The sequence below is a fragment of the Pseudophryne corroboree genome, chromosome 1 (assembly GCF_028390025.1).
Source record: "Pseudophryne corroboree isolate aPseCor3 chromosome 1, aPseCor3.hap2, whole genome shotgun sequence".
Lineage (NCBI taxonomy): Eukaryota > Metazoa > Chordata > Amphibia > Anura > Myobatrachidae > Pseudophryne > Pseudophryne corroboree.
In genome coordinates this window covers 906,501,754-906,513,972 of record NC_086444.1, presented here as the reverse complement: position 1 = coordinate 906,513,972, position 12,219 = coordinate 906,501,754, and the positions used below count along the sequence as shown (strand labels likewise).

Sequence of the window (12,219 nt, the reverse complement as noted above, 5' to 3'; positions counted from 1 at the left end):
AGGTGTTTGTCCCCGACCAAGTAGCTGCTCGCCACAACTGTAAAGCCGAGACCCCTCGGGCAGCCGCCCAAGAAGAGCCCACTTTCCTAGTGGAGTGGGCCTTAACCGATTTAGGTAACGGCAATCCTGCCGTAGAATGCGCCTGCTGAATCGTGTTACAGATCCAGCGAGCAATAGTCTGCTTTGAAGCAGGAGCGCCAACCTTGTTGGCCGCATACAGAACGAACAAAGCTTCAGTCTTCCTGATTCTAGCCGTTCTGGTCACATAAATCTTCAAAGCCCTGACTACATACAGGGACTCGGAATCCTCCAAGTCCCGTGTAGCCACAGGCACGACAATAGGTTGGTTCACATGAAAAGATGAGACCACTTTTGGCAGAAAGTGAGGGCGAGTCCTCAACTCTGCCCTATCCACGTGAAAAACCAAGTATGGGCTTTTATGTGATCAAGCCGCCAATTCGGAAACACGTCTTGCCGAAGCTAACGCCAACAACATGACCACTTTCCACGTGAGGTATTTCAACTCCACAGTTTTGAGTGGTTCAAACCAAGGTGACTTGAGGAAACGTAACACCACGTTAAGATCCCAAGGCGCCACCGGAGGCACAAAGGGTGGCTGAATATGCAGCACTCCCTTCACAAAGGTCTGTACTTTCAGGAATAGAGGCCAATTCTCTTTGAAAGAAAATGGATAAGGCTGAAATCTGGACCTTTATGGACCCTAATTTTAGGCCCAAAGTCACCCCTGTTTGAAGGAAGTGAAGTAGACGGCCCAAATGGAACTCCTCCGTAGGAGCAGCTCTGGCCTCACACCAAGAAACGTATTTCCGCCATATACGGTGATAATGTTTTAACGTCACGTCTTTCCTAGCCTTGATCAGGGTAGGAATGACTTCCTCCGGAATCCCTTTTTCCGCTAGGATCCGGCGTTCAACCTCCATGCAGTCAAACGCAGCCGCGGTAAGTCTTGGAACAGACAGGGCCCCTGCCGCAGCAGGTCCTGCCTTAGAGGAAGAGGCCACGGATCCCCTGCGAGCAAATCTTGCAGCTCTGGATACCAAGTCCTCCGTGGCCAATCCAGAACAATGAGTATTGTTCTGACCCTGCTTCTTCGTATTATTCTCAACACCTTGGGTATGAGAGGAAGAGGAGGAAACACATAGACCGATCTGAACACCCAAGGTGTCACCAGAGCGTCTACCGCTACCGCCTGAGGGTCCCTTGACCTGGCGCAATACCGCTTTAGCTTTTTGTTGAGACGGGATGCCATCATGTCGATTTGAGGCAGTCCCCAACGATCCGTGATCTGTGCGAAGACTTCTTGATGAAGTCCCCACTCTCCCGGATGCAGGTCGTGCCTGCTGAGGAAGTCCGCCTCCCAGTTGTCCACCCCCGGGATGAACACCGCTGACGGCGCGCTTACATGGCCTTCCGCCCAGCGTAGAATCCTGGTCGCTTCTGCCATGGCCATTCTGCTCCTTGTTCCGCCTTGGCGGTTTATATGAGCCACTGCCGTGACATTGTCTGACTGAATCAGAACCGGTTTTCTCCGAAGCAATTCCTCCGCTTGACGCAGGGCGTTGTATATGGCCCTCAACTCCAGGACGTTGATGTGGAGACAAGACTCTAGGCTTCACCAGAGACCTTGGAAATTTCTTCCCAGTGTCACTGCTCCCCAGCCTCGGAGGCTTGCGTCCGTGGTCACCAGGACCCAGTCCTGAATGCCGAACCTGCGACCTTCTAGTAGGTGAGCACTGTTCAGCCACCACAGTAGAGATACCCTGGTCCGGGGAGACAGGGTGATCCTTTGATGCATTTGTAAATGGGACCCGGACCACTTGTCCAAGAGGTCCCATTGAAAAGTCCTCGCATCGAACCTGCCGAAAGGGATGGCCTCGTAAGAAGCCACAATCTTCCCAAGGACCCGCGTGCAATGATGCACTGAAACCTTTTTTGGTTTTAATAGGTTCCTGGCCATGGCTATGAGTTCCTGAACCTTTTCGATCGGAAGAAAAACCTTTTTCTAGTCTGTGTCTAGAATCAGCCCCAAAAAGGTCAGACGCGTTGTAGGGACTAGCTGGGACTTCGGTATATTGAGAATCCAGCCGTGTATCTGCAACGTTTTCATGGACGGAGACACGTTGTCCAGCAACCTCTCCCGAGATCTCGCCTTTATGAGGAGATCGTCCAAGTATGGGATAATTGTGACCCCCTGCCTGCGCAGGAGCACCATCATTTCCGCCATTACCTTGGTGAAAATTCTCGGGGCCGTGGAAAGCCCAAACGGCAACGTCTGAAATTGGTAGTGACAGTCCTGCACTGCAAATCTCAGGAACGCCTGATGCGGGGGTAATATCGGAACATGAAAGTAAGCATCCTTTATGTCCAGGGACACCATCCAATCCCCCCCCTCCAGGCTGGCGATGACCGCCCTGAGTGATTCCATTTTGAACTTGAACCTCTTCAAGTACAGGTTCAGAGATTTCAGGTTTAAAATGGGTCTGACCGAACCGTCCGGTTTCGGGACCACAAACAGGGTTGAGTAATATCCCTCTCCTTGCTGGAGATGAGGAACTGTTACAATCACCTGTTGAATATACAATTTTTGGATTGCTGCCAAACACTAGCTCCCTCTCTGACGGGAAAGCCGGCAGAGCCGATTTGAAAAATCGGCGAGGAGGCAAGTCTTCGAATTCCAGCCTGTATCCCTGAGAAACAATCTCTAATGCCCAGTGATCCACCTGCGAGTGAACCCAGACGTGGCTGAAAAATCGAAGACGAGCCCCCACCAGGTCTGCCTCCCCTCGGAAAGCCCCAGCGTCATGCGGTGGACTTTGCAGACGCAGGGGAGGACTTCTGCTCTTGGGAACTAGCTGTGTGCAGCTTTTTTCCCCTGCCTTTCCCTCTGGCAACAAAGGATGATCCACGTACCTTCTTGTTTTTATTGGAACGAAAGGACTGCATTTGATAATGAGGTGCCTTTTTTGTATGCTGCGGGGGGACATAAGGTAAGAAATTTGACTTACCAGCCGTAGAGACAAGATCCGAGAGGCCGTCTCCAAACAACTCCACCCCTTTGTAAGGCAAGGACTTCATATGCCGCTTTGAATCGGCATCTCCCGTCCACTGTCGGGTCCACAAGAGCCGCCTAGCAGAAATAGACATAGCATTTATTCTGGAGCTTAATAAACAAATGTCTCTCTGAGCATCCCTCATATACAAGGCAGCATCTCTGATATGCTCTATGGTCATTTGAATGGCGTCCCTATCTAAGGTGTCAATTTCCATAGATAAGGAATCTGCCCATGCCACAACCGCACTACAAACCCAGGCCGACGCTATAGCCGATCGAGCAATAGTACCGGAATGATTGTAAATGTGCTTTAAGGTAATTTCCTGCCTGCGATCAGCAGGTTCCTTGAGGGAAGCCGTATCCTGAGAAGGCAGTGCCACCTTTTTGGACAAACGTGTCAGCGCCTTGTCAACTTTTGGCGAAGATTCCCAGCGTATCCTATCAGTTTGTGGAAAAGGATACGCCATGAGAATCCTTTTGGGAACTTGTGGTCTCCTATCCGGAGATTCCCAAGCCTTTTCGCACAAGTCACTTAATTCAAATGAGGATGGAAAAGTGACTTCAGGCTTTTTCTCTTTATACATGTGTACCCTCGTGTCAGGGACAGGGGGTTCCTCCGTAATATGCAAAACCTCTTTAATGGCAATAATCATGTACTGTATACCCTTTAGCCACCTTTGGCTGTAATTTTGCATCTTCAGTCGACACTAGAGTCAGTATCTGTGTCGGTATCTGTGTCATCGATCTGGGATATGGTGCGCTTCTGAGACCCCGAAGGACCTGGCGCCCCAGGGACAGGCATGGACTGGCTACCTGACTGATCCCTAGCTTCTGCCTTGTCTAATCTTTTATGCAATAGATTGACATTTGCATTCAAGACATTCAGCATATCCACCCATTCCGGTGTCGGCGTTGCCGACGGCGACCTGACATTCAAGCACTCCCCCTCCACATTAAGTTAGCCTTCCTCGTCAAACATGTCGACACACGCGTACCGACACACTTCACACACACACACAGGGAACCCCTTTCCTGAAGACAGTATCCCTGTCAAGGCCCTTTGGAGAGACAGAGAGAGAGTATGCCAGCACACACCCCAGCGCAATAACCCTGGAGACCAACACAAAATGTTTTTCCCCAGCAGCGCTGTATAATATGTAAACCGCCAATTATGTGCCCCCCCCCTCTCTTTTAAGCACCCTTTCACCGTGTGTAAGCAGGGGAGAGTCCGGGGAGCTTCCTCTCAGCAGTGCTGTGGAGAGAAAATGGCGCTGGTGAGTGCTGAGGGAGAAGCCCCGCCCCCTCGGCGGCGGGCTTCTGTCCCGCTCAAACTTAGTAAAATATGGCGGGGGCTCTTTTATATACATGTACAGAGCACACCTGTACTTGTATATAGTCTTTTTGCCATGCAGAGGTTTATATTGCTGCCCAGGGCGCCCCCCCTGCGCCCTGCACCCTTACAGTGACCGGAGTATGTGAGGTGTATGGGAGCAATGACGCGCAGCTGCAGTGCTGTGCGTTACCTCAGTGAAGCTGAAGGCTTCTGCCGCCTGACGACTTCTGTCTTCTGTACTTCTAGCTCTGTGAGTAGAACGGCGGCGTGGCTCCGGGGGTGGACGCCCAGTAAAAACCTGCGTTCACCCCCTCTGGAGCTAATGGTGTCCAGTAGCCGAGGAAGCAGAGCCTATCTTTGACAAGAAGGTCTGCTCCTCTCTCCCTCGATGCAGGGAGCCTGTTGCCAGCAGTGCTCCCTGTGAAAAAGTAGTAAAAGGTAGAAAGAAAAAAAAATCCAAAGAAAAAAAAATCCAAACAAAAATGCTTCTGGGCAGAGAACTCTGAAGAGCTCTCTGCAGTGCACCCATATTGCTCTGGGCACAGTGTAAAACTGAGGTCTGGAGGAGGGGCATAGAGGGAGGAGCCAGTGCACACCCACAGTCCAAAGCTTTCTTAAAGTGCCCTATCTCCTGCGGAGCCCGTCTATTCCCCATTGTCCTTACGGAGTCCCAGCATCCTCAAGGACGTTAGAGAAATAATAATAATATTAATAATTTTATTCATATAACGCTCTCTTTCTCCAATAGGAGTTGACTGAACACTTGTCAAACTAGACAGGAGACAGAGCTAAAATAAGCTGTGATCTGAAGGGAGAGCAGCTGGGAAAAAGATAGCAGCACCATTTCATTGTTAAAATTGGTTAAGTGGTATATTCAATTAGGGTCGAAAACTGTCGAAAAGACTGCAGTTTTCGACTTTTTTAAGGTCAAATAGTGATTCGACCTATTCAGTCCCATCAGTTTTTATTCGACAAGTCGTGGAATTAGACTTGTCGAATAGTACGTGAATCGGCGGTGTAGCTGCCGATTCATGTACTTTTGAGTGAAACGGGGCCAAATTCGACAGGATTTGGCCCCATTTCCGACCATCTCAGTCCGACATAAAAAATGTCGGACTGAGATGTGGGACCCAGAGGAGGAGAGGGGGGAAGCCGCGGGGAGAGCCGCAGGGCATACAGGGGAGAGAACCGCTGCAGCAGGATGTCTCACAGCCGCACCGCTCACGGCAGCGTCCACCCGGCTCCAGTAAGTGAGGTCATGCTTGCTGCAGCCTGGTGGACACTGCCGTGAGGTCAAGCGGCTGTGAGACAACCTCCTGCAGCACTAATTGAATATACCCCAAAATGTTCACACAATGAGACCACAGCAAACAAAGGAGAAGTTATTTATTATAGGACAAATCCATATTTTTTCACACACATATACATTCCCTTTGCAGCATTATGTGCTTACAAGACAATATACTTGGATAATTTTGAATTGAGTTAAGCAATGGAATTATGCTAGTGGTAAACATGTTATGTACATTACATTTTTCTATTGTGTGCTAAGAAACAACCAAAGCTGTGACACAATTGCTTAATAATAATTAAAAAAAATAAGATTTTACTCACCGGTAAATCTATTTCTCGTAGTCCGTAGTGGATGCTGGGAACTCCGAAAGGACCATGGGGAATAGCGGCACCGCAGGAGACTGGGCACAACTAAAGAAAGCTTTTAGGTCACCTGGTGTGCACTGGCTCCTCCCACTATGACCCTCCTCCAAGCCTCAGTTAGGACACTGTGCCCGGACGAGCTGACATAATAAGGAAGGATTTTGAATCCCGGGTAAGACTCCTACCAGCCACACCAATCACACCGTATAACTCGTGATACTATACCCAGTTTAACAGTATGAAAACAACTGAGCCTCTCAACAGATGGCTCAACAATAACCCTTTAGTTAACAATAACTATGTACAAGTATTGCAGACTATCCGCACTTGGGATGGGCGCCCAGCATCCACTACGGACTACGAGAAATAGATTTACCGGTGAGTAAAATCTTATTTTCTCTGACGTCCTAGTGGATGCTGGGAACTCCGAAAGGACCATGGGGATTATACCAAAGCTCCCAAACGGGCGGGAGAGTGCGGATGACTCTGCAGCACCGAATGAGAGAGCTCAAGGTCCTCCTCAGCCAGGGTATCAAATTTGTAGAATTTTGCAAACGTGTTTGCCCCTGACCAAGTAGCAGCTCGGCAAAGTTGTAAAGCCGAGACCCCTCGGGCAGCCGCCCAAGATGAGCCCACCTTCCTTGTGGAATGGGCTTTTACTGATTTAGGATGCGGCAGTCCAGCTGCAGAATGCGCCAGCTGAATTGTGCTACAAATCCAGCGAGCAATAGTCTGCTTAGAAGCAGGAGCACCCAGTATGTTGGGTGCATACAGGATAAATAGCGAGTCAGTTTTCCTGACTCTAGCCATCCTGGAAACAAAGTTTCAAGGCCCTGACTATGTCCAGTAACTTGGAATCCTCCAAGTCCCTAGTAGCCGTAGGCACCACAATAGGTTGGTTCAAGTGAAAAGCTGATACCACCTTAGGGAGAAACTGGGGACGAGTCCTCAATTCCGCCCTATCCATATGGAAAATCAGATAAGGGCTTTTACATGACAAAGCTGCCAATTCTGACACACGCCTGGCTGAAGCCAAGGCCAATAACATGACCACTTTCCACGTGAGATATTTTAGATCCACGGTTTTAAGTGGCTCAAACCAATGTGATTTTAAGAAACTCAACACCACGTTGAGGTCCCAAGGTGCCACTGGAGGCACAAACGGGGGCTGAATATGCAGCACTCCTTTCACAAACGTCTGAACTTCAGGTAGTGAAGCTAGTTCTTTCTGGAAGAAAATCAACAGAGCCGAGATCTGTACCTTAATGGAGCCTAATTTCAGGCCCATAGTCACTCCTGCTTGTAGGAAATGCAGAAATCGACCTAGTTGAAATTCCTCTGTTGGGGCCTTTTTGGCCTCACACCAAGCAACATATTTCCGCCATATGCGGTGATAATGCTTTGCAGTTACATCTTTCCTGGCTTTAATCAGCGTAGGAATGACTTCCTCCGGAATGCCCTTTTCCTTCAGGATCCGGCGTTCAACCGCCATGCCGTCAAACGCAGCCGCGGTAAGTCTTGGAACAGACAGGGCCCCTGCTGCAGCAGGTCCTGTCTGAGCGGCAGAGGCCATGGGTCCTCTGAGATCATCTCTTGAAGTTCCGGGTACCACGTCTTGGCCAATCCGGAACCACGAGTATTGTTCTTACTCCTCGTTTTCTTATTATTCTCAGTACCCTTGGTATGAGAGGCAGAGGAGGGAACACAAACTGACTGGTACACCCACGGTGTCACTAGAGCGTCCACAGCTATCGCCTGAGGGTCCCTTGACCTGGCGCAATATCTCTCTAGTTTTTTGTTTAGGCGGGACGCCATCATGTCCACCTGTGGCCGTTCCCATTGATTTACAATCAGCGTGAAGACTTCTGGATGAAGTCCCCACTCTCCCGGGTGGAGGTCGTGCCTGCTGAGAGTCTGCTTCCCAGTTGTCCACTCCCGGAATGAACACTGCTGACAGTGCTAGTACGTGATTTTCCGCCCATCGGAGAATCCTTGTGGCTTCTGCCATTGCCATCCTGCTTCTTGTGCCGCCCTGATGATTTACATGGGCGACTGCCGTGATGTTGTCTGACTGGATCAGTACCGGCTGGTGTAGAAGCAGGGATTTTGCCTGACTTAGGGCATTGTAAATGGCCCTTAGTTCCAGAATATTTATGTGTAGGGAAGTCTCCTGACTCGACCATAGTCCTTGGAAGTTTCTTCCCTGTGTGACTGCCCCCCAGCCTCGAAGGCTGGCATCCGTGGTCACCAGGACCCAGTCCTGTATGCCGAATCTGCGGCCCTCTAGAAGATGAGCACTCTGCAGCCACCACAGCAGAGAGACCCTGGTTCTTGGAGACGGGGTTATTAGGCGATGCATCTGAAGATGCGATCCGGACCATTGGTCCAACAGGTCCCACTGAAATATTCTGGCATGGAACCTGCCGAAAGGAATTGCTTCGTAAGAAGCCACCATCTTTCCCAGGACCCGCGTGCAGTGATGCACCGATACCTGTTTTGGTTTCAGGAGGTCTCTGACTAGAGATGACAGCTCCTTGGCTTTCTCCTCCGGGAGAAACACTTTTTTCTGGACTGTATCCAGAATCATACCCAGGAACAGTAGACGTGTCGTCGGAACCAGCTATGATTTTGGAATATTCAGAATCCAACCGTGCTGGTGTAGCCCCTCCTGAGATAGTGCTACTCCCACCAACAACTGCTCCTTGGACCTCGCCTTTATTAGGAGATCGTCCAAGTACGGGATAATTAAAACTCCCTTTCTTCGAAGGAGTATCATCATTTCCGCCATTACCTTGGTAAACACCCTCGGTGCCGTGGAGAGTCCAAACGGCAGCGTCTGGAATTGGTAATGGCAATCCTGTACCACAAATCTGGAGGTACTCCTGGTGAGGATAGTAAATGGGGACATACAGGTAAGCATCCTTGATGTCCAGGGATACCATGTAATCCCCCTCGTCCAGGCTTGCAATAACCGCCCTGAGCGATTCCATCTTGAACTTGAATTTTTTTATGTATGTGTTCAAGGATTTCAAATTTAAAATGGGTCTCACCGAACCGTCCGGTTTCGGTACCACAAACAGTGTGGAATAGTAACCCCGTCCTTGTTGAAGTAGGGGCACCTTGACTATCACCTGCTGGGAATACAGCTTGTGAATTGCCTCTAGCACGGCCTCCCTGCCTGAGGGAGTTGTCGGCAAGGCAGATTTTAGGAACCGGTGGGGTGGAGACTCCTCGAATTCCAGTTTGTACCCTTGAGATACTATTTGCAGGATCCAGGGATCCACCTGTGAGCGAGCCCACTGATCGCTGAAATTTTTGAGGCGGCCCCCCACCGTACCTGGCTCCGCCTGTGGAGCCCCACCGTCATGCGGCGGACTTGGAAGAAGCGGGGGAGGACTTTTGCTCCTGGGAACCTGCCGTTTGTTGCAGCCTTTTTCCCCTACCTCTGCCTCTGGACAGAAAGGACCCGCCTTTTCCACGCCTGTTTTTCTGAGTCCGAAAGGACTGTACCTGATAAAACGGCGCCTTTTTAGGCTGTGAGGGAACATGGGGTAAAAATGCTGACTTCCCAGCAGTTGCTGTGGAAACTAGGTCCGAGAGACCATCCCCAAATAACTCCTCACCCTTATAAGGCAAAACTTCCATGTGCCTTTTTGAATCTGCATCCCCTGTCCACTGGCGAGTCCATAAGCCTCTCCTAGCAGAAATGGACAATGCACTTATTTTAGATGCCAGCCAGCAGATCTCCCTCTGTGCATCTCTCATGTATAAGACTGAGTCTTTTATATGCTCTATGGTTAGCAGAATAGTGTCCCTGTCTAGGGTGTCAATATTTTCTGACAGGGAATCTGACCACGCAGCGGCAGCACTGCACATCCATGCTGACGCAATAGTTGGTCTAAGTATAATGCCTGAGTGTGTATATACAGACTTCAGGATCGCCTCTTGCTTTCTATCAGCAGGTTCCTTGAGGGCGGCCGTATCTGGAGACGGTAGTGCCACTTTTTTAGACAAACGTGTGAGCGCTTTATCCACCCTAAGGGGTGTCTCCCAACGTGACCTATCCTCTGGCGGGAAAGGGAACGCCATTAGTAACTTCTTAGAGATTACCAATCTTTTATCAGGGAAAGCCCACGCTTCTTCACACACTTCATTTAATTCTTCTGATGGGGGAAAAACTACGGGTAGTTTTTTCTCCCCAAACATAATACCCTTTTTAGTGGTACCTGGGTTTATATCAGAAATTTGTAACACCTCTTTCATTGCTTCAATCATGCAACGAATGGCCTTAGTGGACATTAGACTAGACTCATCGTCGTCGACACTGGTGTCAGTATCCGTGTCGACATCCGCGTCTGCCATCTGAGGTAGCGGGCGTTTTAGAGCCCCCGATGGCCTTTGAGACGCCTGGACAGGCACGAGCTGAGAAGCCGGCTGTCCCACATTTGGCATGTCGTCAAATTTTTTGTGTAAGGAGTCGACACGTGCACGCAATTCCTTCCATAAGTCCATCCACTCAGGTGTCTGCCCCGCAGGGGGTGACATCCCTTCTATAGGCATCTGCTCCGCCTCCACATCATTATCCTCATCAAACATGTCGACACAGCCGTACCGACACACCGCACACACACAGGGAATGCTCTAACAGAGGACAGGACCCACAAAAGCCCTTTGGGGAGACAGAGTGAGAGTATGCCAGCACACACCAGAGCGCTATATAATGCAGGGACTAACTGAATTATGTCCCCTATAGCTGCTGTTATATATACTGCGCCTAAATTTAGTGCCCCCCCCTCTCTTTTTTACCCTTTTCTGTAGTGTAGACTGCAGGGGAGAGCCAGGGAGCTTCCTTCCAGGGAGCTGTGAAGGAGAAATGGCGTCAGTGTGCTGAAGGAGATAGCTCCGCCCCTTTTTCGGGGACTTTTCTCCCGCTTTTTTATGGATTCTGGCAGGGGTAATTATCACATATATAGCCTCTGGGGCTATATATTGTGGTATTTTTGCCAGCCAAGGTGTTTTTATTGCTGCTCAGGGCGCCCCCCCCTAGCGCCCTGCACCCTCAGTGACCGGAGTGTGAAGTGTGTATGAGGAGCAATGGCGCACAGCTGCAGTGCTGTGCGCTACCTTGGTGAAGACTGATGTCTTCTGCCGCCGATTTTCCGGACCTCTTCTTGCTTCTGGCTCTGTAAGGGGGACGGCGGCGCGGCTCCGGGACCGAACACCAAGGCCAGTTCCATGCGGTCGATACCTCTGGAGCTAATGGTGTCCAGTAGCCTAAGAAGCCCAAGCTAGCTGCAAGCAGGTAGGTTCGCTTCTTCTCCCCTTAGTCCCTCGCTGCAGTGAGCCTGTTGCCAGCAGGTCTCACTGTAAAATAAAAAACCTAATTATATACTTTCTTTTTAGAAGCTCAGGAGAGCCCCTAGTGTGCATCCAACCTCGGCCGGGCACAAAATCTAACTGAGGCTTGGAGGAGGGTCATAGTGGGAGGAGCCAGTGCACACCAGGTGACCTAAAAGCTTTCTTTAGTTGTGCCCAGTCTCCTGCGGAGCCGCTATTCCCCATGGTCCTTTCGGAGTTCCCAGCATCCACTAGGACGTCAGAGAAAAAAAAGAGACTTCTGAAGCACTAACAGGCATGAAAAGTAATGCTTTTGTTGTTTACATGTACTGTACCTCTGTCTGTCTGCCCATGGCCCATAGTTAAAATCTGTTCCTTTTCCACAGACTATGTCTAATCCCCAACAAGGTGGCAAGTCTTGCAGCTTTGCATCTTCTGTGTTGCTTTCTCCTTCTACATTTTCCCCAGGATCTTCCTGGACAAGCCCTTCAGAAACACAGAAACTAGCATATTAGAAACACAGAACCTGGCATATTAGAAACACAGAAGTTGGCATAGTTTCAAGCAGTAGTAGTACTTTGAAATCCTAAATGTAGAACTATGAGCCCTTTGTATTACACTCATGCATGTAGATAGGAAGATGCTACTATGCCTACCCTGGCTGGCATAATTTTATGCATTTGGGACAGCCTGCAACTGCAGAGAATGCACTATGACACAATCAGAGCAGCTGGGCAGCATTCTCTACCCGTCTCCCGACCGCCAGACACAACAATGCAGCGTGCACTCACACTGTTACTGTCAGGGTATGAGAAGCATC

General features: G+C 49.9%; 1 protein-coding gene across 12 annotated transcripts in view; it reads right to left on the bottom strand.

Moving 5' to 3' along the window:
• BLTP1 (bridge-like lipid transfer protein family member 1) overlaps positions 1-12,219 on the bottom strand; it is a 705,550-nt gene that overhangs the window by 556,599 nt on the left and 136,732 nt on the right. For all 12 annotated transcript variants that reach the window (XM_063920260.1, XM_063920265.1, XM_063920266.1 and 9 more), the window contains exon 10: positions 11,735-11,885. In XM_063920260.1, the coding sequence (XP_063776330.1) occupies positions 11,735-11,885 (151 nt within the window). The remainder of the gene's footprint in view (positions 1-11,734; positions 11,886-12,219) is intronic.